General features: G+C 44.7%; 1 protein-coding gene across 6 annotated transcripts in view; it reads left to right on the top strand.

Annotated features, from left to right (window-relative positions):
• The window catches only part of Tbc1d14 (TBC1 domain family member 14), a 119,088-nt gene that overhangs the window by 42,205 nt on the left and 49,445 nt on the right, over positions 1-27,438 (top strand). For 3 of the 6 annotated variants that reach the window (XM_076864944.2, XM_076864945.2, XM_076864943.2), the window contains exons 3-5: positions 3,676-3,796; positions 25,015-25,133; positions 26,995-27,077. In XM_076864944.2, coding sequence (XP_076721059.2) covers positions 3,676-3,796; positions 25,015-25,133; positions 26,995-27,077 — 323 coding nt within the window. Of the gene's footprint in view, positions 1-3,675; positions 3,797-18,555; positions 18,804-19,067; positions 19,097-21,706; positions 21,769-25,014; positions 25,134-26,994; positions 27,078-27,438 lie in introns of those variants that run through there. The other 3 variants (XM_076864946.2, XM_076864948.2, XM_076864947.2) reach the window with 3 other exon arrangements.

Below are 27,438 nucleotides of genomic sequence, written 5' to 3'. Positions count from 1 at the left end.
CAGAAGTGAGTGGTGAGGTGAGATAGCTTGGCACTGGGCCACCTGTGCAGTGTGTGTGTGGGGGATGACATGCACCAGGTTGACATATATGCATGGGTGTGCAGAGATCTAAAATCTAAGGTTGCCCTGTGTCCCTGTGCAAGGGTGATGGTTGAAGGCAGGGAACATAGGTACAGCACTGTTTGCACTAGGGGCTGGCTCAGGCAGCTGCAGGTGAACTGGCCTCTGAAAGTGTTCTGGATCTCTCTTGGGTCAGAAACTGCCTGTAGGTTAACAGCTGCCTGTCCCTAATGCTGCCAATAGAGTGCTTTTCCTCCTTCTGACAAAGGGGTTTATTCTTCAGCTGAAGGGCCCTGCACTGGGGATGGGAAACAAGGGAGTCTGTTCTTCTGTGAGGCTTTTTTGGAAGTATCCTCAGGCGCTTCCTCCATGGCAGGCACTCATCTCCCCTGTAGGCTGTCCCCAGCTCCTTGTCTTCCTCAAAGACTTGATGGGGTGCTGCTTGCTCTTCCCCCACCCCATGCTCTGAGACCCTACCTTCCATTGTCCCTTCTCTCGTAGAGACCCCACCCTGGCCAGAGTCTGCTTCCCCTGAGCGCAGCAGCTCTGTGTGGATGCCTTTGTGTCAGATTTGCCTCCCTACAGACATGCATTGTGGCTGCTTTACTTGCCAGCAAATATGCATTGAGCACCTACTCCATGCTGGATAAGGCTCTGGGAGTGTGGAGTGATTGCCCACCCCTGCCCTCCTGGTGAGGAGAGGAGCAGGTGGACAGAGCCTACCCTGCAGATACAGAATAAAGTAGTGAGTGCTCTGGAGATAGTACTGGGGAGCTGGGCTGAACAAGCATGAGGACTTCTGGTGACTTTGTGAGAAGAGGAAGCTTAATTCCAGCAGCCCTGGTCCCATGGCAGTTGACAGTCAGGTGTGACTGCTGCATGCCCCAGCGTTCAAGGCTGAGGGGTAGGCTGACTCATGGGGTCACACAGCTCAGGAAGGGAGGAATAGTTCTATGTGTGTGGGGTTCCTAAAGTACATGTCTGTGGGGAGCTTCCAGACCCCATCAGGAGGACAGCACAGGTTAGAGGGCCAGAGGGTCCAAATGAATGGGTTCCGAACCATCTAGCTTGGTGCCCTTTGGTGTGCTCTCACTGTGCCTGTTTGGGAATGAACCTTGCTTCTGTGATAAGCAGACCTTGCCTGGATTCAGCTGCCAGCTGGGCCAGGCTCAGGCTTCCCATACCTGCTGGCCTGTTCAAAGCCCCTGATTGCAGCTTCTTTTTTATTTGTAGTGACTTGTTTTGGGGTTTTCAACCTCTTATTTACAAAATATAATATATTCAAGACGCTTTTAAAATTAAAAAAATCTGTCAAAAGTCATGGTCTGTTGTGTGAGTGTTAGCTTTGAGTTTTGATGTGTTTGTACCACTGTCATGCAGACTTGGGTAGCACTGAGGGTACTCTGGTGTCTGCCCCTATCCTGCTGGCCCCTGTTGTCTTGGTGAGGAGCACTTTTTGTGCTTAGTCTCCCAAATCACAAAAATCTGGGAGCCAGTCACCCAGGCTTCCCCTTATCACACACTCGTACCCAGTTGCTTCTGTGTAGGTGTCCAATCCATTCCCTAGACCCTCTGAGGCTCTGCGCCTCTTTGCTTCTGAGCCTTCCCTCCTGAGAGCATTCTGTTTCCCTATCCTTCTTCCCTATGCCAGCCAGCTGGCTCCCCAGAGACATGCAGCTCTTTTTCAGCAAGATGCAAACCTTGTGAACTCAAGTTCCTGCTGCCACGTCCTTAGTATCTTCTAGGTGCCTGGGATTGTTACCTGGTTTAATTGCTTAAGTCCCCTACTGATGGCAAAATCAGATATTAAAGGGATTGGCTCTCCTGACTCAAAGTTGATTTCTTATAAATATGAAGAAAAATTGTCTTGGACGATGAAAGCATTTCTGACATGGGTTCTATTATAACCACAGCAGAAATACAAGAAAGAAAACGATGAAATCCCTTGTTTTCTTTTGTGAAAGTTTTTGTAGTTTTATTTTGATATAATTTCAAATTTAATGAAAAGTTGCCAGAAAAAAAAATGACATGATGACCTTCATCTAAATTTACCAACTGTTTACCTGTGCCCCATTTGTGTGCCATCAGTTCTCTCTCATATATGCGTATTTTTTCCTGAACCCTTCCTTAGAAGAGTAAACTGAAGATATTATATCCCTTTACTCCTAAATATATCAATCTATTGCCTAGGAACAAGAGGATTCTCTTATATAATCACAGTATAGGTATCAAATCAGGAAAGTTAGCATTAATCCAAGGCAGTTTTCAAACACAATTAGTCTTTTCTCATGACTCAGCATGTAGCTCAGGATCACAGTTTGCATTTGTTGCGTCTCTGTGGTCTGCCTCTGATCTGGAACAGTCCTCTGTCACTCATGATATGTGTTGTTGGAGTGTAGATTTCGTTTTTACCTAGAGGCCCTTAGTGTGGATTGGTGGGCTTGGGGCACACCCTTGGTTGCTATGTGCTGGCATGTCAGGTGGGCTCATAGCACCAGATCAGGTCCAAGTCCTCATATTGATGATGTCAGCTGTGAGCACTTGGCTAAGGTGGTGTCCCCAGGTTCTCCAGTGTAACAAGAATGGTTTTTACTTTTGTAACTGATAATTTGTAGGTGTTTCAAGCTGTGTAAAGATCCCATTCCTCATCCATCTTTGACCACCAGTTCAGCACCAATTGCTCACTTCCTGACTCCACTAGTGATTACTAGCGTGTGGTTAGGGCCTTCTGAGAGCCCCCTGTTGTTTATGTATTTATTTACTTATATCTCTCTGGGCCATGGATTTCTGTTTTAATGGGTTCTAATCCATATTCTCATTATTTTGATGATAACTGTTCCAGAATCGGTCAATAGGGTCCCCTTTAAGTGGGCTGCTGTTTCTGTTAGGGCCCATGTTTCTCATATAGCCAAGTGCTGCAGGATCACCCTATGCTTTCTAGTGATGCTTTGAAATGTTTGTTTTAATAACTACACCAATACAGTGCATTCCAAAACATGGTTTGTGTGGACTACCAGTTGGGATTGTGCTTTTGGGGGCTTTTGTTTGCTGTTCTTGGGAGAGAAGACATGACCATCACATGAGTGCCTTTCCTTTTATGATACTTGACAACTCTGTAAGTAGATAAATACAGATTAACCTTGCAGAGATCTGAACTGAGCTGGAGGCTAAGTACTAAAGTAGCTGCTGTTTTTAGAAACACTGTGCACCTCAAATTCCAATTCATACAACAGCCTTGTTGATCATGGGTTGGTGTCCCTTTGTTAAACATAAGAAATTGGGGTTAAGAGAGGCTAATGTATAGGTCCAGTGTCACATAGCTGATGAATGGTTGAGCCAGGGTTTTAATTCAGTTCATATAACATGTTTTCCTACTCTAAACTGTAGAATAACAGTTTAGAGATAACAGTTAAATAACAAAACGTTCATTGCTGGTTTCAGGACTTTCTCTTGCTTCATAGTTCTGTCTGATGAGTTAAAAAGTATGTGGCTCACCACATTATCCCTCTCCAGTAAAACTTGACTTTTTTTTTTTTTTAATCAGAATCATTTGGCTGTCCTAATGTCTCTTTAAATACCCAGACGTTCCTTAACCCTTTTATTTTCTTCCTATAGGAATTTGCTTGCTAGAAAACAAAATGCACGACTTGACAAACAAAATGACTCGGGATGGAAGTTATTTGGAAAAGTGCCACTCCGAGAGAATGCTCAGAGAGAGCCAAAGAGAATGCAAAAGGTACACCAGATTCAACCCCAAAACAGGCTGTCGTATGTACGGCATATATGCACGAACCCTGCAGAAACAACTATTGCTGAGGCTTGGAAATCAGAAAACTCTTCGTATTGTTTGCATGCTAAGTTCCTAAAAAAGCTAAGTCTGTATCAGAGTGTGGATGAATTTCACCCTTTTTATTTCTTATAGCTTGTCACATGCACATAGGGAAGTTGAGTGGACAGAATTGAGCTTCAGATATTTGTAACTTGATTAAATTTAATCATGTTTTTTCACTAACAGCTGCAAACTTATTTATCATCAGATTTTTTGGTTTGATATTAAAGCATTCTCCCATGGGTTTCTTGGGCTTAAATCTTTTCCAGTGTGACTCTGGAATGGAAGGCTAGGCTGTCATCTTCCTAGGCTCGATAGGACCCCTTCCTTGCTCACTCTGAAGTTACGTACTTCTACGTTGGGGTCAAGCCAGGCCTGCAGCACTCTCCCCTCCTTGCTGCATTGGTCCTCCCCATAGGAGTCATGCCAGCAGCTGTAGACAAGTGCTCATCTTTGCAGGGCGGGGAGGACTCATGCACAGATGTGGCGTGCTTGTGGTCTGGGTAACCTTGACAGGTAGCCCCGCAACTTCTTCTAGGCCCCAGTGCAGCCATTTTGGCATCCTGACAGTGTGCTGTTGGCCCAGTGCTGTGACATTACCCCCATCCACCTTCTTTCTCCAACCTGATGTTTGTCGAGGCAACACTCTTGAGGACAACTACATGCAAGATCTCAGGATTGACACTGGGTTTAGAGGAGGGATAGGCACCTGTGCTCAGGAGTAGCCCTCTGGAAATGATCCCAGGGCAGGTTTTTGAGGAGCTTAGGTATGTGGAAAGGAGGCAAGGCCTCCCAGAAAGCCTCCCACACAGGCACAGAGTTGTGGCAGAATCATTATGGGGACCTTGTACTGACTGATTGTGATGTGCTAGTTTTAAATGGTTCTATTAGTGTTTCTAGTTCCTTTAAAACTGGGATTGACCCTGTGAGGAAGGATTGTTTATCCTTAGTTTACCAAAGAAGCACTGAGATGCAAAGGCCAAAAGACTTATGCAGGGCCACGCAGCTAGGAAGTTGCAGAGCTAAAATGTGACCTCAGGTAGTCCGGCACCAGGGACTACTGCAGGCAGGGCTGTGCAGGCAGTGGGTAGCATGAACTGGGGAAGCAGCAGGAGGAGGCTGTCCCCAGTGCTGGTGTGCTTGGTGCCCGCCTCCTACCTGAGGGTTCTCTGTTGGTAAGAAATGACGAACTCACCCTGGCAAGTCCAGGTGAGAGAAGGCGGGGTCTGGCCTAGTGCTGAGGTCATGATGGGGTACAGTGATGGCCCCTGTGAGTACCGGACAGATGGGCAGATGACCTGCTGGATGTGGGAGAGGCTGAGGCGCAGCCTGGCACTGGCCTCTATAGTCTAACCTCGGCCAACTGTCTTGAATGCTGTCCGCCATTCCCTGTGCTAATTGTCTAGACCTGGGAAACTCAGTAAGTGTTGGAATTCACCTTTGTGATTGTGGTATTTCAGTTTGTAGGCTTATCAAGCAAGCATAAAATTATAAGTTTGTATGCAAAACCCAGATGCAAATTTCTTAGGAGACTAAGTAGTAACACTGTTGTAAGGTTTTTAAATAAATCTGCACTTTAAGCAAAAGTAAGTTATACAGATCAGACATTCCCATCACTTTTAATATCTGTTGCTTCATATTTGAATTTCTCATTTAGTACCCTGGATTATTTGTTCATTTTTGTTTTAAGGTGAACATGTTCTTGACCTCAAAGGGGTTTTTTTTTGGTTGTTGTTATTTTCTTTTTTTGAATTGAAATGATCAGGCCAGCTGATTATGTGGTAACACAGTACTGTACAGAAGACCATCTGGCTTCAGTCATCAATAATAAAGAATGTCATTATACCTGCATGAGTCATCCAGCCCTGCCGAGGATCTGCTTGCTTGTGCTTTGTGTCTCTCATCTCCCATGCCCTGCTCCAGGTTGGCAAAGTCAGGGAGGAGTCGAAGTGAGGGGCCTGTTGCTGTGAGAAGGCTTCTGGGCACCAGGCCTGAGCGTTGCTGTTATAAATATAAACTCTCTCAGCCCCGCTGTGGAGAGGCGGGGATGGGCCTTGAGCATCTACATTTGTGATCTATAATGGAGATGATAATGTGTTAGGTCTAAAGCATATTCATAAGGTGTTCAGGAAACTCTTAATTCCTTTCCCTTCTTTGAGAATTTTTATTTTTTTAAATTAATTTCTTTCTTTCTTTCTTTTTTTTTTTTTTTTGAGAAAAGCAGCATCACATGATGATTTAGGAACTTGACCTTTAGGGCCAGACTGCCTGGATTTGCATCCCAGCGCTGCCACAGTTGAGTTGTGACTTTGGTCAAGTTACTTAACCTTTCTGAGCCTTAATTTTCCTCATCTCTAGAACTGGGAGAAAAATAATATCTACCTTTAAGGTGGTGAGGATTAGATGAGTAAATATACATCAGGCGTTCAGAATAACAATGAAGGAAGTAAGTGCTGGAAAAGTGTTCACCATTAGTACCTTTTCTTTCTCCTGACAAGATAGTCACAAACAAGAGAATGGAACTGTAGTGTGAGAAGGAGCCTGAGCCATTTATTTGCTGCTTCTGCAAATACCAGGCCTCTTGGGACCAGCTCTTTTTTTGCCTGGGGTGGGGAAAAGCAAAAGCAGTTGTGTTTGAGATGCCAAGCTGAGGGATTGGTATACACCAGCCAGGAGCTTTGGACTTGATTTCCAGCATCACCTCTTTTTGTCTGTATGACCTTATGTGTTGTTTCTTCCTGGTTTTCTCGTCTGCCAAATAGTCATTACCACACCTACTTACTGGATTGCTGGGACTGATGAAAGTAGAAATGTATGTGATATATTTCTGCCCAGAGTCTAGCACAGTATATGGCTCAGAGTTAGTCAAGAAGAGGCTCTCACAACTTTTAGTTAATAAATAGACTCAGTTTTTGATGTAGATGCTGTATGTGCTTTGTCCAGGGCACACCTGACCTCGTTCTAACTGGGCCATGTTCTTACTTGGGCCTAATAGACTTCAACTGGGGTAATGTTAATGTATTACTTTCAAATTTTCAAATTTCATAAAAATTTTGAAACTTATGTTTTCTATTAATTTTAATTATGATTTCAGAGAGATTTCCTTAGCAGGGAAAATAAAAATCACACTAAAGCCATAGTTCCCTACCCACCCACCCCATAACTTTATTTACTTATTTTTTCATGTGGTGCTGAGAATCAAATCCAGTACCTCACATGTTCTAGGCAAATGGTCTACCATTGAGCCGTAACCTCAGCCTAGGCATGCCATTATTAGCTGGCGTTTGTGAGAAATGCACATTCTCAGGCTTCAGCCACCTCCCTCTCCTCAAACAAAGCGCGCACACACACACACTGTGGCTGGGGCCCACAGGTAATTCTTATTCATGCTAAAATCTGAAAATCATTTCTGTGCAAGAAGGGAATATTGGATTTGGGAATAAAATAGTCGTTTTCACCTTTACTTAGTTAGCTCTGGGCTAAAGGGTCCAGAGCACACCAGCATACAAATATTGCTAACTGCTGGTGAATTGGAGTTCTTGAGAATAAAGGTGGGGAGAAAGAGAAAGGCTTTGAGGTCTCCAGCCTTTGGGTTTGTATGCACCAGGGCTTTGGCCAGATTGGCAGGGATGGTGACATTGCCTTGGAAGTGTTGTCCTTTGTCTTATAAATAAAAGGGGGCTGTCTTTCTTGGATTCCTTGGTTCTTGCTGAGTAGATTCATCCTGGGATCACAGTGAAGTACAGAACTTCCTTGGCTGTTGCCTTCACTGGATCAAGCAAAGAAATTTTAACAAATAGATCCAATAATTAGTTGCAATTGTGATAAATGTGGAGAAGTCCAGAGTGCAGTGATCACAGAGGAGTTTTTGAACCACTGAGAACATTTCTTTGAAATCAAGTTTTTCAAGTAACTGCCAATTGCCCTATGCAATGCTCAGTTCTCAGCCCTTGTTTTCTGGACTCATCAGCAGCTAACCCCTTTCTTTCCCTCCAGATGGCTCATCCTTCCTCTTCCCAATCCTGTAAATGTTGGAATGCCTCTCAGGTACTTCCCAGTCCATGGTTACTCCCTATGTCATTTCTGCTGGACTTGAGTCTTCATAGGCCAGACCTACACGGGAGCCCTATGCTTGTCTTCAGTCAGGACTCTACCCCTGAACTGCAAATCCAGGCATCTAGCTGCCTAAAAGACTGTAAGAAGACCAGGTAAAAAGTAAATGTGAAGCTTTGTAATTCAAGCAGATGTCAGAGGCTTGGGGCTGGGAACATGACTCAATGGACTTTGTGAATCTTTTAGGCAACATTGTGTACACAGACTTAAGGAGTGGGCACTATTGTGAGAAAATGGGGCTGAGCAGATCCAGTCCTGACAGCCATTGACAAGGGCAGTGATGGCTGCAGGAAAGGACAGGCTGGTAGATTTCAGTATCCTGGATCTGACTCTTGTCATGGGAGCAGAGGTGAGTACATGGCCTGTTGGTTTGGGCTCATATGACGGGGAGTGTCTTGGATGGCCTTCTAGAATTTCAGGTTAGCTCTTAGATCTTAGAACTTCAGAAGGTGGCTAATCCAAGGGAGCTTGAACTGACATTCAGTCTTCTCACCTAGGATCTTTCTGGGTGACTCACAAAGTCACAGAACATCACAAATTGCAGATAGTACAGATCAGGGTGGTCAGTATGAATAGCTGGCTTTGGACCTAGAGGTGAACTACAAGATAATAAAACTATTTTCACTTTCATAAGCCCTTACACCTTTGGAAGGTGAGCTTCAATGAGCTTACAGAGACAGAGCAGGTCCCAGTTTCGGGTACTATGGAGTGTGCACATTCCATTTGCTTCCCTAATGAAGCTGGGAAGCTGAACGGAGTACATGGAGCAACTGTCTGGGTGCTGGAAGGTACTTGGCAGCAGTGGACAGTGAAGGACCAGGGTTCCCAGCACTGCTGAAGTGATACAGAGTTCAGCGATTTTTTTCCCCTCTGATATCCCCCAACCTGAACTTGGGCAGCCCTAAATCCAGAAAGGGGTGTTCAAGTGAGCACAGTAATAGGAGAAGCCCTGGTGTGTGAGATCTGAGGAGGCACTAACACTCAGGCAAAAGCCCTGCTTATCATTGTCCTTCCCCTGTGCTATTGCACCCCAACTCCCAGACAGTCTTAAGGCAGCAGCAGTGGGGACTGGAGCCCTTAGGACAAGGAACTGATGAAAAGAGCTTTCTTCCTCAGAAGGTGGGTGAAGCCCCAGCACTTTATCCTGTCTTGCCTCCACCTGGTCCTGATGAAGACACAGTTGTGGTAAGTGTGTGGCTAGATAACCTGAACAGAGGAGACCTAGGGAACCAGAAAGTGTTGGGGGACTGCAGGGAGGAGAAGCATAGGAAAGTGATCCTTTAAAGTTTTTAGAACCCCTGGACTTCCTACCAGGTTTTGGGAGTGTGGTTCCCACCCGAAGTGGTATTTGTAGACTTAAGACTGAACTTCATGGATCCCAGACTGGTTACTGGGTGACGCACACGTGGGATAGATTGAAAAAGTACTGAGAATGTGGCTGAGTTTGGAACCACAATTCTAAGGCGGCTAGCTGGAACTTGGGTATGGAATCCAGCTGGATCATTTACCAAAATAAAAAATGTCAATGTTTAGACAAGATCCAGACTCTCATAATACAATATTCAAAACATCTGGAAGGCAGTTCAGAATTACCTGGCTTATGAAGAACTACAGTTATCTTTTTTTAAAAAATATTTTTTAGTTGTAGTTGGACACAATACCTCTGTCAGTGCTCCTCTCTAGACACAGGAAGAGCTGAGTGCCACCATCAGCTAGCTGGGTCTAACTGGCCCAAAGGCATACCAGCCTCCACCATCAGCAGAGCGCATGTTCCAGGCACACTAGGGTAGACCAGGTCCTGGGCAGGGAGAGATTGGAACATTTTGAAAGAACTAAGATGCTACAAATTGAACTCTGACCACAGTGGATTATACTAGAGACAGTGACAGAAAGATGGCAAGAATGCCTCCAGAAACTTGGAGGTTAAACAAGTGACAAACTTGTAAATGAGTTATGCATTAATGAGAAAGTCAAAAGGAAAAACTACAAAATATTTTTTTAATTATACATGGTCACAATACTTTATTTCATTTATTTATTTTTATGTGATGCTAAGGATCGAACCCAGTGGAGGCAAGAGCTCTGTCACTGAGCCACAACCCCAGCCCCCTATAAAGTATTTTGAAATACTTTCTAGGATGCAGTGTTTGGAAAGAAAATTGATAGCATTAAAATTCTTATATTACGGGGCTGGGGTTATGGCTCAGTGGTAGAGTGCTCACCTAGTGCAGACGAGGCACTGAGTTTGATCCTCAGCACCACATAAAATAAATAAAAGGTATTGTGTCCAACAACAACTAAATAAATAAAAATTCTTACAAGACGAAAGGTCTCACACCAGTAATCTAAGTTTCTATCTTAAGAAGACATGAAAGGGCAAACCCAAAGCAAGCAAATAATAAACATAGAAACATAAATAATGAGGTTAAGACAAGAAAATGGTAGTGGAGCCAAGAGCTGGTTCTTTGAACTGATCAGTAAAATTGATCAAACTCTAGTGTACTGACAAAAGAACTAAGTATTCATAAAAGAAATGAAAAAGTGAGGGATACCACTGTGGACCACACATAAATGAAAAGGATAAGAGAATGTTTTGGATAGCTCTCTTTACATAAATTTGACACCTTACATGAAATGGTCCATTTCTTTGAAGATTACAAATCATGTAGGATGAAATAGATAACCAGAGTGATCTTTCAATTACTTAAAGGCAAGTAGTAGTTAAAAACCTTCCCCAAAAAACCTCCAGGCCCACATGGTTTCACTGATGAATTCTACTGAATATTTATAGAAAAAAATATAATTTTAGAAGAAGGAAGACTTCCTGACTCATTTTATGTGGCTGGTATTACCCTGATAACTAAACCAAACAAATAGAGTACTAAAGACAAACTGCAGCCCAGCATCCCTTAAGACCACACACATGAGGTCCTCAATACAGTATTAACAAATTGGATCCAAGAATACGTTAAAAAAGCAATACACATGACTAAGAGATGTTTATCCTGGGAACACAAGGCTGGCTCAGCATTTGAAACCAGTCATTATGATTTGCCACAGTGCTAAGCTAAAGAAAACCACATGAGCCTATTAGTTGAGGCAGACAAAGCATTTGATACAATTCAGTGTCCATTTCCAATAAACCATCTCAGCAAGGACAGTAGAAGAGAGCCTCCTAAACCTGGCAGAGAACATCTTCAAAAATAGCTTTTGCTGTAGCCCAACTGAAAGCTCATTTGCCACTGGTGGGAGTGCACAGTGGTGTAGCCAATCTGGAAGAGCAGTTAGGAATTAAAAAAAAAAAAAGTTTTGGAAGTGGGATGGAATGCAGGAGCACTCTACCACTGAACTTCATCCCCAACCCTTTTTGAGACTTGGCCTTGCTAAATTGCTAAGGATGGCCTTGAATTTGTAATTTTCCTGCCTCAGTCTCCCTAGTTGCTGGGATTATAGGTGTGTACCAATGTGCCCAGCTAGATATTTCTTAGACAGTGAAGTATATGCATTTCTCTTTTGGTAACTCTGGGAGATTGATTCTGGGGCCCTCTGCAGGTCCCCAAATTCTCAAGACATTCAAGTCCTTTAATGAAATAGTATAGTATTTGCACATAAGCTGACGTCTTCCTGTAGACTTTAAACCATATCTAGATTACTTACCATACTTCATACTATATAAATGCTGTGTAAATAATCTTGAGCCATGTTGTTTAGGGAATTATGACAAATGCCGTGGAGATGCAGGGTTTTTTCCAAGAATAGTTTTGGTTGGCGGTTGGTTGAATTGTTTGATTAGAAACTTGCAGATATGGAGGTCTGACTGTACCTTAAATTAGCCCAGCAATCCTGCTCTTCAGATTTTAGCATAGAGAAATGAAAATTTATGCTGATACAAGATCTACATGGGTGGTCGGCCAGTCCCCTTCGTCTCCCTCTGCCCCCACTTCATTCTGGCCTCATCGGCTTGCTATTTTCTCTAGACCTGTGTCCCTGCCCTTGCCCTGCCTTCTGCATGGTATTTATAGGGCCAGGTGTCAGCTCAGTTGGTGTCTTCTCAGGTTCCCCTGAGCACCCAATCTAAAGGGACCCCGTGCCCACATGCTCAGTCTTTTGCAGGCTTCTGGGTCTTTTTTTTTTCTTTCATTAATTTTTATTTTTTATTAGTTGCTCAAGACAATACAATGATCTTGACATATCATACATTTGATTCAAATGGGGTATGAATTCTCATTTTTCCACGTGTACAGATTGCAGGATCACATTGGTTATACAACCACATGTATACATACGGCAATACTAGTGTCTGTTGTATTCTGCTGCCCTCCCTATCCCCCCTCCCTTCACCTCTCTCTACCCAGTCTACTGTGACACATTTCTCTCTCTTTTTTTTCCTTCCCCCTCACACCATCGTATATGTATATTGTATAACAATGAGGGTCTCCTTCCATCTTCTATGCAATTCCCCTTCTCCCTCCCATTCCCTCCCATTCCCTCCCACCTCTCTTCCCTCATGCTCTTCCTCTCTACTCTGTTTTGAGTCACCTCCCTTATATCAGAGAAGACATTCAGCATTTGTTTTTTAGGGATTGGCTAACTTCACTTAGCATAATCTGCTCTAATGCCATCCATTTCCCTGCAAATGCCACCATGATTTTTTTATTTTTTAGTGCTGAGTAATATTCCATTGTGTATAAATGCCACATTTTTTTATCCATTCATCTATTGAAGGGCATCTAGGTTGGTTCCACAGTCTAGCTATTGTGAATTGTGCTGCTAAGAACATTGATGTAGCTGTGTCCTTGTAGTATGCTCTTTTTAGGTCTTTTGGGTATAGTCCGAGAAGGGGGAATAGCTGGGTCAAATGGTGGTTCCATTCCCAGCTTTCCAAGGAACTTCTGAGTCTTTTCTGCATGCACTTGTCTTCACCGAAACCCTGCCCATGTTCACTGCTTCACTGCCTATCTCTCAAGCCCGTCAGCATGTAGTCAGGAGGCTGAGGCCCAGACCTTGCCTCTTGTCAGTACCTGACTTCAGAGGATGACTAATTTGTAATCTACCACTTGCCATTTTTTTGATATTGTTTTATTCTTCTTTCTGTGGCATCATATACATTTCCCTATAGGCTTACATATTCTCCCATGATTTCATTTCTACTTACTAAGTAATGATCGTTGGGGTTCCTGTCTCATGGTTTACCAGTTGTTTCTTCAATAAGCATTTGATCCCTGTGATCCTGGTGGCATGTAGTAAGATTGGGTTTGTGGTTTGCTTGGAGGCCACAGTGAACAAATGAATCAGTCTTGCCTCCCTGACTTCCAGTGTGAAGATGGTGATGTTACAGATAAACCAGATCAGCATGTGGAGATGCAGGAAGTTTTGGAATTAGCTGGGTAACTCAGAAAACTTTAGGGAGAAACTCTTTTTTTTTTTTAATTGATAAATAAATGAAAGCGGAATGCATTAAAATTCCTATTACACATATACAGCACAATTTTTCATATCTCTGGTTGTATATAAAGTATGTTGACACCAATTCATGTCTTCATACTTTGGAAAATGATGTCTGTCACATTCCACCATCCTTGCTAACCTCCTGCTCCCTCCCTTTCCCTCCCACCCCTCTGCCCTATCTAGAGTTCATCTATTCCTCCCATGTTCCCCCTCCCTACCCCACTATGAATCAGCCTCCTTATATCAGAGAAAACATTCGGCATTTGTTTTTTTGGGATTGGCTAACTTCACTTAGCATTATCTTCTCCAACGCTATCCATTTATCTGCAAATGCCATGATTTTATTCTTTTTTATTGCTGAGTAAAATTCCATTGTGTATAAGGGAGAATTCAGTGCTAGCTTGAGATGCAGAAAAGTTCTTAACTTCTGATTGTTGCTTTAAGATTCAAAATTTAGTAAAAACAAACCTGTCATCACATGGTATGCTATGTGGTGTAAACATTACTGCTGGGCACAGTGGTGCACACCATAATCCCAGCTATTTGGGAAACTGAGGCAGAAGGATCCAAGTTTTAGGTCAGCCTGGGCTACTTAGGCTTAAAATAAAAAGGGCTGAGGATGTAGCTCAGTGATAGAAAGCTTGCCTAGCATGTGTGAGGACCTGGGTTCGATTCTTATTACTGGAGAAATAAATTTGGGAATGGTGCTCAGTTTTGACGTTTGAGATAGAGGGTCGGGGTGTAAGTCTAAGTCAGTGATAGAGTACTTGCCTAGCGTGTGTGAGGCTGTGTGTTTTATCCCCTGCACCAAAGTAAATTATGAGATAGAAATTACTCCTGGGTGGGCAGTAATATGTGCAGGGAGTTTGGGGAAGCATATCTTTTTCTCAGTACTAGCAATTGCTTAGTACTGCATCACTGAGCAACACCCCAGCTCTTTTTATTTTTTAAGACAGGATCTCGCTAAATTGCCCAGGCTGGCCTTGAACTTGCCATCCTCCTGCCTCAGCCTCCTGAGTAACTGAGATATAGGCACGTGCCATCATATCCACAGGGAAACATATTAATGCATACTCAACATATTTTCCACGCCTCTCCTTCCTGAATAACTATTGAATCTGTGGCTTCCCAGCATGAGCAAACCTCTCAAGTGTGTTGGGCCCTGGGTGAATGGCTGGAGGTAGGAGGCTGGAGAGGCTCAGAACCTGTCCCTGTCTCTGGGAGCTGAGCTCCACAGTACTTAGCCCTCTTCCAGTTGCAAGCATGATTTCCAGAAAGTCACACTTGACCCCCAGGCTGGATCAGTGCGTCCTGGGGCTCCCTTCCCACTCAGATTCCCTGAGCAGATCTGTCTGTTCACTGGTCCACGAGTGACTTGGGGCAGGGGCCTTTCCCCTCTTTATTCCTAGGGCCAAGCACTCATTTTATTTATTTTTTTTACTCCTTCACACTTATTCTTTTTTGTTATACATGACAGTCAATTAGGATCCCATTCTTGTGGGTGTACATGATAGTGAGATGCACTGTGGTGTATTCGTATATGTGCATAGGAAAGTTATGTCAGATTCATTCTACTGTCTTTCCTATTCTGATCCTCCCCCTTACCTTCATTCCCCTTTGTCTAATCCTCTGAATTTCTATATTCTCCCTCAGCCCCCTTGTTGTGTGTTAGCATCTACATACCAGAGAGAAATTTGACCTTTGATTTTTTGGTATTGGCTTATTTCACTTAGTATGACAGTCTCCAGCTCCATCCATTTACCTGCAAATACCATTATTTCATTCTTCTTTAAGGTTGAATAATATTCCATGTGTATATATGCCACATTTTTTTTATTCTTTCATCTGTTGAAGGGCACTTAGGTTAGTTCCATAGTTTAGCTATCGTGAATTGAGCTGCTATAAACATTGATGTGGCTGTGTCACTGCAGTATGCTGATTTTAAGTCTTTGGTTATAAACCAAGGAGTGGGATAACTGGGTTAAATGGTGGTTCCATTCCCAGTTTTTTGAGCAATCTCCATATTGCTTTCCAGAGTGGTTTCACCAATTTGCAATCTCACAGCAATGTATGTGTGTACTCTTTTCCCCATATCCTTGCCAACATTATTACTTGTATTCTTGATAATTGCCATTCTGACTGGAGTGAGGTGAAATCTCAGCATAGTTTTAATTTGCGTTTCTCTAATTGCTAGGGGGCAAACACTCTTAAGTGCTTGCTGGATGGATGGAAGGAAGGACAACTGTATTTGAGTGATAGCACACTCATTCCACAAGAGCTTGAGTTTCTTCTCTGCCTTGTGCTTTGCCTGGCCTCCAGCCAGCTCAAAGGTTTTACAGTCTAGTGAGGTAATGTGAGTCAAATACTAGTGCACTTACCAATGAGGGCCCCCCAAACTAGAGCCTGGTGCTAAGAGAGAGGGTGCTGTGGATGAGGTGGGCAGGGAACATTTCTGCAAGGATGTTGGAGATGAGACCTGAAGGATTGTCCCCCAGCCTTCTTACTAGTTTCAAGAAAATTTTCAAAGAATAATTTGATGGATACACACACATGTTCCACTTGGGTCAATAGTTGCTGACACATTGCACCTGTACTTTATTGTGCCAATATTTTTTAAACATTGAACCATTTGAAGGTAAGTTGAAGTTGTTTTGAAGTCTTCTTGCTCCTAAATACTTCAGCATACACCTTTTAAGATTCAAGACATTTCTTGTATGGAACCATGAAATTGTAGAGGATTGCTAGTAGTGACACAATAGCATAGATCATGTTCCAGTTTCTTCAGTTGTACCAAAATGTGTGTTTTAAACCAGTATCCTGTTGGGTTTATGTATTGACCTTTATTAGTTAATTAGTTAATTATTCATTTTTTTGTTTTTGTTTTTTGGGTGCTGGGCCTGGAACCCATGCTAGGCAAGCTATATCCAGAGCCTCTCTATGAAAGATGTATCTTTTGCCGGGGGGTGGGGGGTGTCCTGTGGGTTGAACTCAGGGGCACTTGACTCCCAAGCCACATCCCCAGCCCCATTTTGTATTTTATTTACAGACAGGATCTCATTGAGTTGTTTAGTGCCTCAACTTTGCTGAGGCTGGCTTTGAACTTGCAATCCTCCTGCCTTAGCCTACTGAGCAGTTTGGATTATAGGCATGTGCCACTGTCCTGGGCCTCCCCACCTTTTTTGGACTGTGAATCAAAGATTTATTTCATGCCTTGAGATGAATAAGATGGCAAAAGTGATTCCAAGAGCATTTAAAGACTTAGTTATGTAGATGGGCATACAAGCCAAGAAAAAATCAGCACAAGATTGCTAGATTATGGAAACATAAATCTACACATTAAAGTGTAACTCCATGGTATTTGGGCTTTAATGGAGTAATAAGTAGCACAAGACCTGCCCTACAGGGGCAGGTGATCTTTAAGCAGGATGTTGGAAATGCTGTGGGCAAGTTGAGAGGATCAGGATCCCCCAACAGTGATTTTGCTTTAATTCCAGATTTTGGGTGCTTTTTCTTAACAAGGCCTTCACTTACACTGCTAGTGAGGATCAACCTCTGTTTTTAATCTCCTATTACTTTTTAAAAAATGACTTTGTTGAAATACACTTAATACCCCATAAAGTCTCATTGTAAGCATTAATAAACTTTTACAGTTTATTAAGAATGTACTCAACTATCACTGCAGTCCAGTTTTAGAAGATTTTCATCATCCGAAGTCTTAGAAAGTTTTCATGCTGTTTGCAGTCAGCCGCCATTCCCACTTCCAGGCTGATGTGCTTTTGTTCTCCAGACGCTGTGGGCTCAACTGGCTTTGGTGTTGTGCCTGGGCATAATAAGCCCGCACAGTCTGGTGGTGGGCTTGCCTCTGGTGGCCTGGGCACAGCCCTTATAAGGAATTTCATGTAAATGGAATCATGCAGATTACCTTTTGTCCAGCATCTTCCACTTGCTGGAATGGTTTTGAGGTTCATTCATTATCAGCGTGTGCCAGTAGTTTGTTACTTTTCATTGCTGTTTGTTCCTTCTCAAGTTGGTGGACCTGGGATCATTTTAAGGGTTTGGTCATTATGAACAATTCTATGAATTTTTGCACACAGGTCTTTTTGTGGATGTATATCTCTTGGATAGGGTCCTAGGAGTGTGGAAGGTGTATGTTGTATATAAGAAACTGTCCAAATCTTTTCCAGAATGGCTGCACCATTTTACATTCTTCCCAAGGATTTGTGAGAATTCCAGCTTGTCCACATGGGTACCAACAGTTGTCATTCATCTTTTGATTTTCCTAATGGATGTCATAGGCTTCTTCTGAGTGAAGAAGTTTCTGCTGGCAATTTGGGAGTTCAGGAAAATCTGGGTCCCAGATGAGGGTGGGGTTTGAACTTATGATGAAGGGATTTCTATGAGAGTCCATCAAAGCAGAGCCTAATATTGCCCACTGCTGACCCGGAAGAGTTTTGACCCTATGCAGGCTTTAAGGATTTTTAAAAATTGAGGCTTAATTTACAGACAGTGGCATGCTCTGATGAGAGTCTACCATTTAGTTTCTATGAATGCATATCACGATAACAATTCTGTCACCCCTAAAAGTTTATGCCCCTTTGCAGTCAGCGCTCCCAGATGCAAACATTGTGATTTGTCAGTATGCTTTGTGTGTGTGTGTGTGTGCGCGCGCGCGCGCACGCGCGCATACCCTGAGATTTTAAAATAATCTCACTGTAGAAAACGTATGAACCACAGCACAGCATAAGAAAGATGTGCACGCCTGTGATCCCAGCTACTTAGGAAGCAGAGATCTGAGGATTCCAAGTTCTAGGTCAGCCTGGGCAATTGAGCGAGGCCCTCCCTCAAAAATAAATACCTTTTTTAATAAGGCCCGGGGTATGGCTTGGTGCTAGAGCTCTTGCCTGGCGTGAGTGAGGGAGGCCTCGGTTCCGTAGTCAGCACGGGAAGGGACAAGAAAAAAGCCCGTAGTCACCCACCAGCTAGAAGTTGCAGCGTTGACGTTTCGCGGAGTTCCTCCAGTGACGCAGCGCTGCTCTCCGTGTGGCCTCCAGGGCGGAGCTCGGCCCTGGGCGCGCCCCTCTGCGGCTCGGCGTGCCGGGAGCGGCAGGCGCCAGCCAGAGGCCCCGCCAGCCGGGACTGCAGGGCCCCTCCGCCGCTCCCGCTGCCAGGCCGCCCCGCCGGAGTGCCGAGGCCCCGAGCGCGATCGGCGCCCATCTGCACGCGATTGAGCGGCCTGCGCCCCGCGCCTCGGTCTGGAGCGGCGCCGCCCGGTCCGCCGAGCAGCCGCCAGAGGAGGGAGCCGCTGCCGGGCATGGGGCGGCCGGCCGCGCGCCTGTGAGGCCCGGCGTTCATGGTGAGTCGGCCCAGGCGCCCCCGCCTGCCCTGCCGGCCCTGGGGCTGTGGCGCGCGCGCGTGAGTGTGAGTGTGAGCGCGCCCACCGGCCGGTGCAGGCGTGCGCGCCCCGCGGCTTGTGCTTCGTCCACCGGCCAAGCTTGCTCAGGGACGCGGTGCCTGCTCTTCCTGGCATCCTTTGTGTCTGCTCCACAGCTCTCCTGGGTCTAGTTTTAACGCAGACGGCGAGAGAGGGCACGTCCTTCCCCACATTCTTGCCAGCCCAAGCGCTGTTGCATCCTGATTCCAGAGCAGGTCAGTTCAGGCCCCAGGGTGGTCTTGCCATTTGAGGGAGTTTGGGGAGATGAACCTGCACCTGCCCCAGGGCCCAGCAAGGTGGGCAGACTCCAGGGATGACTGGGCTTCCCAGAGTGAGGCTGTTAGTACATTCCACTCACCAGAACACATATTCTTGATGCTTTGTAAGAAATTTGATGATTAGGAAAGGTCTCCTGAGAGTTGCTTCCCCAAATGCCAGCGTTCCGGGTAACTTAGTGCTTTCTGTGAGCATACCGTGTGGGAGGTATACCAAAGAGCCCACAGAAAGGCTACAGGGCAGGTGTTCCCCAAGGCCTTGCCTCTGCTGTGGTCACCAGCACTGGCTTCTGGGGGCTAAGCACTTACAAAACCTGAATAGGTCACTCATCCCCAAGAATGACAGAACATCTCCCAGATCCTAGAACAGGGCTCCTTTGCCTATCCCTTGTTACTATGACAGTGTGAAACCAGCTGCCCTTGTCAGCTCTTCAGTCTCATTGGTCTTTACCACAACTCTATTTTAAAGTACCTCTTTTAGAGAAATATTTTGAAAAGTAATTTTAATAGTAATAGAGTGACAGCCATACTTCCATTGTTTTTTTTTCCGTGCGCTGTGGTGTCTACGTCTTGAGGCTTACTCATTCTCATTTTATCTTAACATTTAGCAGAATGCTATTCCATTCTGATGGCATGGAGAACAGAGAAAGTGCTCCTAGCAGCTTTTTCTATCCCCAGTGCTGCCTGTAAGCTGCCAGGTCCTCAGTCTGGGAGGTCAGGCACAACAGGTGGTGGTTGTGCTGTCGCTGGCAGTTCAAGACACTATTGGGATGCCCACCTGAGTGCGGCTTTATGCCACAGTGCTTCCCAAAGCCCCTCCAGGGTTATGTTAACCGGCTGGTCTTGACTCTGTAGACAGCCGAGTCAGAGAAGTGAGCTTGCTTTTAACTGATGGCCCTTTCTCCTGGCTAAAGTAGATTCCAGGAAGCCAGGTATTGGCATGATTGACTGTCTTTGTAGCACTTTTCCAGTTCTGTAAGTAGCATTAACAACCCATCTTTTCTTTCTGCTTGGAAGATTTCCTTTTATTGTTTGAGAATCCTGGTGTTTTCCCCTTAACCTGAAAGTCTGTTGAGGCAGGCTTTTCTTTTTCTTTGCCGAGTATAATTCAGACTAATCCAGGAGTTGTTACCCTTCTCCTGGCCCTTAACCCAGGGCAGCCTCTGCAGGTAAGGTCTACCCTGCTGGCCCTGCATAGCTGGGCTCCCCACACTTGCACTCTGCTCTCCAGCCCCACTGTAAGCCTGGCTCTTCCACTCTGGGGGCCTCATCTGCCAGCTTTAGGAAGCTTTTTGTCCATCTCATTTACTCTGGACAGAACTCACCACTGTTCCCCACTTAGGATGCCTGTGCTGACCCACAAATCAGCCTGCTCCTAGGTGCCCTTGGCCGTGGCTTGTGTTATCAGAACACCTCTGCCTCTGGCATCTGGCCCAGACCTTTCCAGTCTTCGCTGAAGTGGCACCCATCATGGGCTGCTCTCCACGGTTCCTTCTTGCCTCCTGCCACCTGTTATTCTCTCCTTCTGTATTCCTCTTCTCTCTCCTTGCCATGTCTTCCACCTGCACCTTACTGTTCCTGCAGAGAGCTCTGCAAAGCTGGCGACTGAGGGCCCTAAAGAACCAGGGCCCCATGTGGCCTCTTCACAAATGAGCTCTCTTTTTTATTTTTTATACGTTAATTTATTTATTTATTTTTATGTGGTGCTGAGGATCGAACCCAGAGGCTTGCATGTGCTAGACGAGCACTCTACTACTAAGCCACAACCCCAGCCCCAAGCGATCTCTTTTTTATGTGGTTCTCCTTCTTTCCTTCTCCAGCTTGCTAAATCTAGCTGACTGAATCTGCCAGGACCTGAGGCCCCACTCAGGTACCCTTGCCCCCTGCTTTCCTTTTCCTGAAGCTGTGCTGGGTCATCAGACCACACACTCAACAACCGCACCTCTGGTTAAGAGTCACTTGTTCTGTGTGCTGATGCTGTTGGGTTGGTATGCTCTTGTCTTCTCCAACAGGATTCATCATAGACAGCTCAGGGCAGGAACTTCTAAATGAGCAACTTGCAAACTCTTTTTGAAATGTCCCCAATATAAGGCAAGACTCTGTACACAGATGTAACTAGGTGTAGAACTGAATCAAGTTTTCCTCACTATATGTACTCTGTGGTCCCCCCCCCCCCCCCCCCGTCCTTGGGATTGAACCCAGGGATACTTTACCACTGAGCTACATCCTCAGCCTTTTTTATTTTGAGACAGTCTTGCCAAGTTGCTGAGGCTGGCCTCTAACTTGTGATCCTCCTGCCTCAGCCTCCTTAGTTACTGGGATTACAGGCATGTGCTACCATACCAGCCTATGCACTCTATTTTTATTGTTTAATTTTTAAAAATGCTTTTGTGACCAATTAAACAGAGTTGCACTAGGACTATGAAGAATCCTGTTCTGAATTCCCTGTGCCATTGTCTAAGGGGAGCTGGCAGCAGTTGGCCTGGATGGGTGATTTGTTTTCCTGATTAGTCTGCAGAGCTTTTGATGAGCCCAGCAATGAAGAGCATTGTTCCTTGGTTAAAACCAAGAGACTTTCTGACTTGGTCCCATGCAGAAGAAACTTTGAAGTGGTAAGTTGGACTGAGGTAGGGACTCCACTGATTTTGCCTGGCACACAGAAGGGCTCACTATTCTAGCAGGCTGCTGGCCTCTTACGTGTGTGTTATCAGGTTGACTATCACAGTGGGCTTCATAGTTGCTACCTTTTGTAGTGAGGGGGCTGAGACAGTCCAGCTGCCTTGCCTAAGGTCAAAACTCAGACTTAGAACTGGTCATATTTGCTTCCGAGGCCTCAGTACCTGCGACATCATGTACTGATCTAATGCTGACAATCCTCAATCGAGTTGTTTTTCACCTCTCCCAGGGGTCTTAACGGGTGTAGTCCTCTTATTGTTCCTGAGCTTGGTCTGTCTGGCTTGGACTTAGCTAAGCTTACTGTGTCCAAGAGAAGAGACCTAGGTTTGGAGCAGGACCTGTTCTAAAAGCCACTTGTACTTGGAAATATTGCTTGGGGCTTTGCAAAGGCTCTGAAATTGCAAGTATGGGCAGGTTGGGCCTCCTTCATTATTTTAGTCATGCGTCACTCTATGTGATTAAACATTTGTATTTGACCCCAAGTCTTCGCTGACTGTGTGCTTAATTCAGGATTATAGGTTTGTCATAGTTGAAAGCTTTACTTAGACTGAACATGATAAAATGACTTCCAATTCCTGTCTGCTAGTGGCTTGCATGAATTCTGTGGTGAGAAATGTGGCCAAAGGACCAAATGCTTTGCATTTGACTCAGCTTCCCCACTTAACCGCTGGGTAGGTTGTTGATGTCTCTGGCTTCCACAGTGCCATCTTGGAAGTGGGGTGATGGCACCTTCTGTCTCTGCAGAGAACTGTTGTAAAGGCTAAACTGAGTTAACTGTATTTATGGCCCTTGGAAAGCGTTTGGCCCCTTAACCTTGTCAGCTGCTACTGCTTGTTCTTGATAACAGTAAGAAATGTGAGCTGGGGAGATCTGACGTTTCTGTCATGAATCAAGGCATGTACCCCTCCTACTTTCATATCTGCTGTTGTAGACTTGGGGTTGTTGTTTGGCACTGGAGTGTTTTCCCTGCCTTCTAGGATTATATCAGGTCTGAGGGAGGGAGGAGGCAGGCAGAGGCACACACTGCCCAGGCCCTGTGCACTGCAGACCTACATAACAGTCACGCATGTCCTGCAGCTCCAGCAGCCTGCTGTGGCAGTGCTTGTGTCCACTTTGCAGATGTGGAAACAAGGCTCAGGGATTCCATGTAAGTACTGTGCCTGAATCACAGCTAGTGCTTGGTGGTCCTGAGTTTCCTCCCAAGCCTGTCTCCAGAAGCCACAACTGACCCAAGGAGGACTTGCCCTTTTCCCTCTGCAACTCCATACCTGTTTGATTATATTCTTTTTTTTTTTTTTTTTTTTTTTTTTTAGAGAGAGAGAGAGAGAGAATTTTTAATATTTATTTTTTAGTTATCGGCAGACACAACATCTTTGTATGTGGTGCTGAGGATCGAACCCGGGCTCGCATGCCAGGCGAGCGTGCTACTGCTTGAGCCACATCCCTAGCCCCTTGATTATATTCTTAAAGGAGGTTGGGCCTACTCAGTGGCAGAGTAGGCCCAGCCTGTACATCAAGCCCCAGTTGCCCTATCTGAAGAGTGGGTGACACTTGCCACACAGGAAGTTATGGAGACACAATGAGACATGCAGAGCACATGCAAGCACATGGGAACAGACAGCTGCATTCTGGGACATCTGACTGTTGGGCCCAGCATCTCTGGCCTTGGCATCCAGTTCACTAGTCCAGGCTTAGCTGGTAAATAGCACCTGTGGGTATTGTTACTAATTCTTGTCAGAACATAATATGTTTGATAATTAATTACACTTTATAGTCCATAGAAGACCGAAAACAAGCTTTCATAGCGTGTAGATTTTGGTAGATTTCCTATAAAATTGAAGATTTCTCTGCACACATGGAGTTTGAAGCTTTCTGCTTCTACACTGTCACTGCTGTACCTGGCCCAGGGTAGGTGCTCAGAAATTGACCTATGAGCTAGTGAGTCTATTTTCTCAGTACTTCAGTGGAATGGTTGTAAGGCAGAGCAAGAAGGGTCCTGCATCTCACCTTGCAGGAAAAGTGTACAGAAACTGACTACTCAGCTGTTTCTCACAGCCTCTGTATTTTGAGAAAATTTTTCTTTTCTACTTTTTTTTGGCGGGGAGGGGAGTACTAGGGAGAGGAGGGAGGATACTAGGGATTGAACTCAGGGGCACTCAACCACTAAGTCTTGTCCCCAGCCCTATTTTGTATTTATTTAGAGACAGGGTCTCACTGAGTTGCTTAGTGCCTTGCCATTGCTGAGGCTGGCTTTGAACTCGCAATCCTCCTGCCTCACCTCCCGAGTTGCTGGAATTATAGGCATGCGCCACTGTGTCTGGCTTTTTTTTTTTCTCACTTTTTTAGAAGCCTTAATAGGCCCTTCTGTCTGAGAGAATAATTGCTTGCAAAATAATCTTACGAGTCACACCCTCTTGACAGCTGGTGTCAGTAGAATCTGTTCAGCAGTTCACTACCACCTCATGTCAGTGCTGCTCTTGCCACCTGGAGTGAGGACTGAAGGCTAGGTTGGTTCTACATTCGTCTGCCTGTCTTCCCAGCTAGCTTGTCTTCTTTCTGTTAAGAGATGGTCCTGAGGGCCTTGTCTGTCACGGGCAATGGGATTATACCATTTTCTGATGTTGCAGGGAGCCCACACTTGGTTTCAGAAGCACCAATTTGTTGACTCTCCTGAATCCTTATAGCTGGATGTCTAGAATGTGGGTCACCAGGTGTGACTAAGCCTTTGTGGTTGCAATCCATGGAACAAATTGGTGGCTCAGTGGGCATGGAGGCTGCTCTTAGGTTTCCAGGGCATGGTGAAATTATTTACATAACAACGTGCAGCCGTGACTTCCCAGTGGCCCTTTGATAATCAGTTAACACTCGTAGTCTGCAGAAGACAGCAAATAAGCCTGTCACCAAGAGGAGTGTAGACCCAAATCAGCGCTAATGGTCCTTGTAAGGGGCTACTTTGATGCTGGGACACTTCAAAACTTCCTGCATCATGAAGTTCTGGCCTGGATGCAGAGCTGTGGGGTTCCTTTAGCACAGTTCTTTCTGAGTGGCAGGAAGGTCAGTGCTGCGTCCTCAGAATCAACTTCAAGCACTTTCACTTACAAAACAGCTATGTTGCTTTTAGAAGGACTTCATAATATCAGAACTAGCCAAGCTCAGAATCATCCCTCATTTCTTTGTCCTAGGAATATGAAGACAAAGCTGGAAGACCTAGCAGGCCACCATCTCCAAGGCAGAATGTGAGGAAGAATCTTGATTTTGAGCCACTTTCTACCACTGCACTCATCCTTGAAGACAGACCAGCGTGAGTCTTGGGAAGGGCCTCTGGGGTGTCTGCTTTATAGATGAGGCAAAATGCTGGTCCCTGTTTCAGTAAATAAGAATGAGCGTCAGGAGATGGGAGCAGAGTAGGCCATAAGCATTCATGATCCGGGTCCACATGTATTCTAGTGGTGTCATATGGCTGACTTGGAAAAGTGCCCTTTAGCATGGACGTATTGACCAGGATTTTCCATTTAGGTGATTGTCCTTTTAAATTTACTATTTAATACTTAATTAGATATGATAAATGTTAAGCTGGTCTGTAACTACAAGATGCCCTGGGTTGCTTAACGCCTTGCCATTGCTGAGGCTGGCAAGTGGTGTTTTGGAGGTGCCTTGGTATTGTCAGACAATTCCTGGACTGGCCTATGGGGTTCCCTGGGATTGCATTGAATGTATTTGTGGGTGATGTGAGACAGGGCCCCCCTCTCTGGGCCTCTAGTTTCCTGCTGCATGATGAGGAGATCCTGTTTGGAGACCTTCCTAGGTATTAGGTATTATTCTATTAGGTAATCACAACTGATATATATATATATATATATATAATCTATGTATTTCTTTATTTATTTATTTCTTCTTTCTTCCTTTCTTCCTTCCTTCTTTCCTTCCTTCCTTCCTTTCTTCTTTCTTCCTTCCTTTCTTTCTTTCTTTTTCTTTTTCTTTTCTTTCTTTCTTGGGGTTTTGGGGCTACTGGTGATTGAACTCAGGGGCACTCAACCACTGAGCCACATCCCCAGCCCTATTTTGTATTTTATTTAGAGACAGGGTCTCACTGAGTTGCTTAGTGCGTCTCTTTTGCTGAGGCTTGCTTTGAACTTGCAATCCCCCTGCCTCAGGCTCCTGAGCCACTGGGATCACAGGCGTGTGCTGCTGCGCCTGGCTCTGTATATTTAAGTTTAGCGTTTTCTATGGAACATTGTGTTGTAATAGAAGGTCCTCTGCTAAAAAAAAGGAAGGAAGAAGAAAAGGGACTGTAAAACACTGGGCTAGTTAATGCCTAAGACCCCTGCCCATCCCCAAATTTAAAACAAGTCTAAAAAAGAAGTGTATCTTGAATTGTTAATTCTTGATTCTTAGAAACTAGGTGTAAGAAGACCCTGAAGTAGAGGACAGGAAAGTCAGGTGTAGGCCATTGGCTAAAGCTGCTGCGCTGTGAAGAGTCCTTTCAGTGCTCTGAGATGTGGGTGGGGGCTGGTCACATTCTGCAGCCAGTGGCAGTGACCGAAAATCTCCAGGGAATGTGGGTTACATCGTAATAGGGGCACAGGCCAGATGCTGCTGCCCTTCCATCTCGCTAGGCGCCCATAGTCTACACACACATTTTTGAATGAGCATGCATTTTTAATGTTTTAAATGAAATGTGCACAGCTATGGCATATTTTTGTATGTAAAAGATACTAAATGAGCTACAGAGCTGATATGAAACTTGCACATTTAAAGCAACCCTCTCGGGCTGTATTCATACATATATGCTCTGTGCTGTGCAGCTTTTCCTTCAGGGATTAACTGCTGGCAGTTAGCTTTGTGGTTAAATCACGGTTTCTATCTTGGAGAATGGGGTGAAAAAGCACCAACAGATTATCTGTCTCTATTGCAACTACGGGTAATTGTCATTTTATTTTGTGTACTACTCTTTATAATTTAGTTGTTTTAAAGTGAGTATTTTGCTTTTGTAAAGAAACTTTAGTTTGTGAGAGAACTGTGTAATTTTTGAAAATTTAGCTTTATATCTTTGGGCTTTACAATTTTGGGGGTGGGGTGGATGCTGCAGGTGTTTTTTCCTCCCTTCCAGAGACTTTTATTTGATATTTGTAATGGTAAAAATCCATTTATTTCCTGTCAAGAAACCTCCCAGCAAAACCTGCTGAAGAAGCCCAGAAGCACAGGCAGCAGTATGAAGAAATGGTGGTACAGGCCAAGAAGCGAGGTACCGTGAAGCCACAGGCACCAGATTCTGTGTCTTCCTGGGTATTTTCTTTCTGTCTTTTGGACCTCAAGAACTTGAACTTTGCTGAGTGCTTTGATATTCTGAAATTGTAGTTTTCCATAAAGTAATCTATGCTTCTTCTAGTCATTCCTGGTAGCTTTATTTAATATTTAACAAGAAGAGACTGAATGATGAGAATTCCTCATTAGAAAGCTTCAGCCAATGATGATGTAAAGATATCTGTTTTCGGGCTGGGGTTGTAGCTCAGTGGCAGAGTGCTTGCCTCGCACATGTGAGGCACTGGGTTCAATCCTCAGCACCACATAAAAATGAATAAACAAAATAAAGATATTAAAAAAAA

Source organism: Callospermophilus lateralis, chromosome 8, assembly GCF_048772815.1.
Source record: "Callospermophilus lateralis isolate mCalLat2 chromosome 8, mCalLat2.hap1, whole genome shotgun sequence".
Taxonomy (NCBI): domain Eukaryota; kingdom Metazoa; phylum Chordata; class Mammalia; order Rodentia; family Sciuridae; genus Callospermophilus; species Callospermophilus lateralis.
Note: the sequence above shows the minus strand (reverse complement) of the source record. Positions and strands in the feature narration are given on the sequence as shown.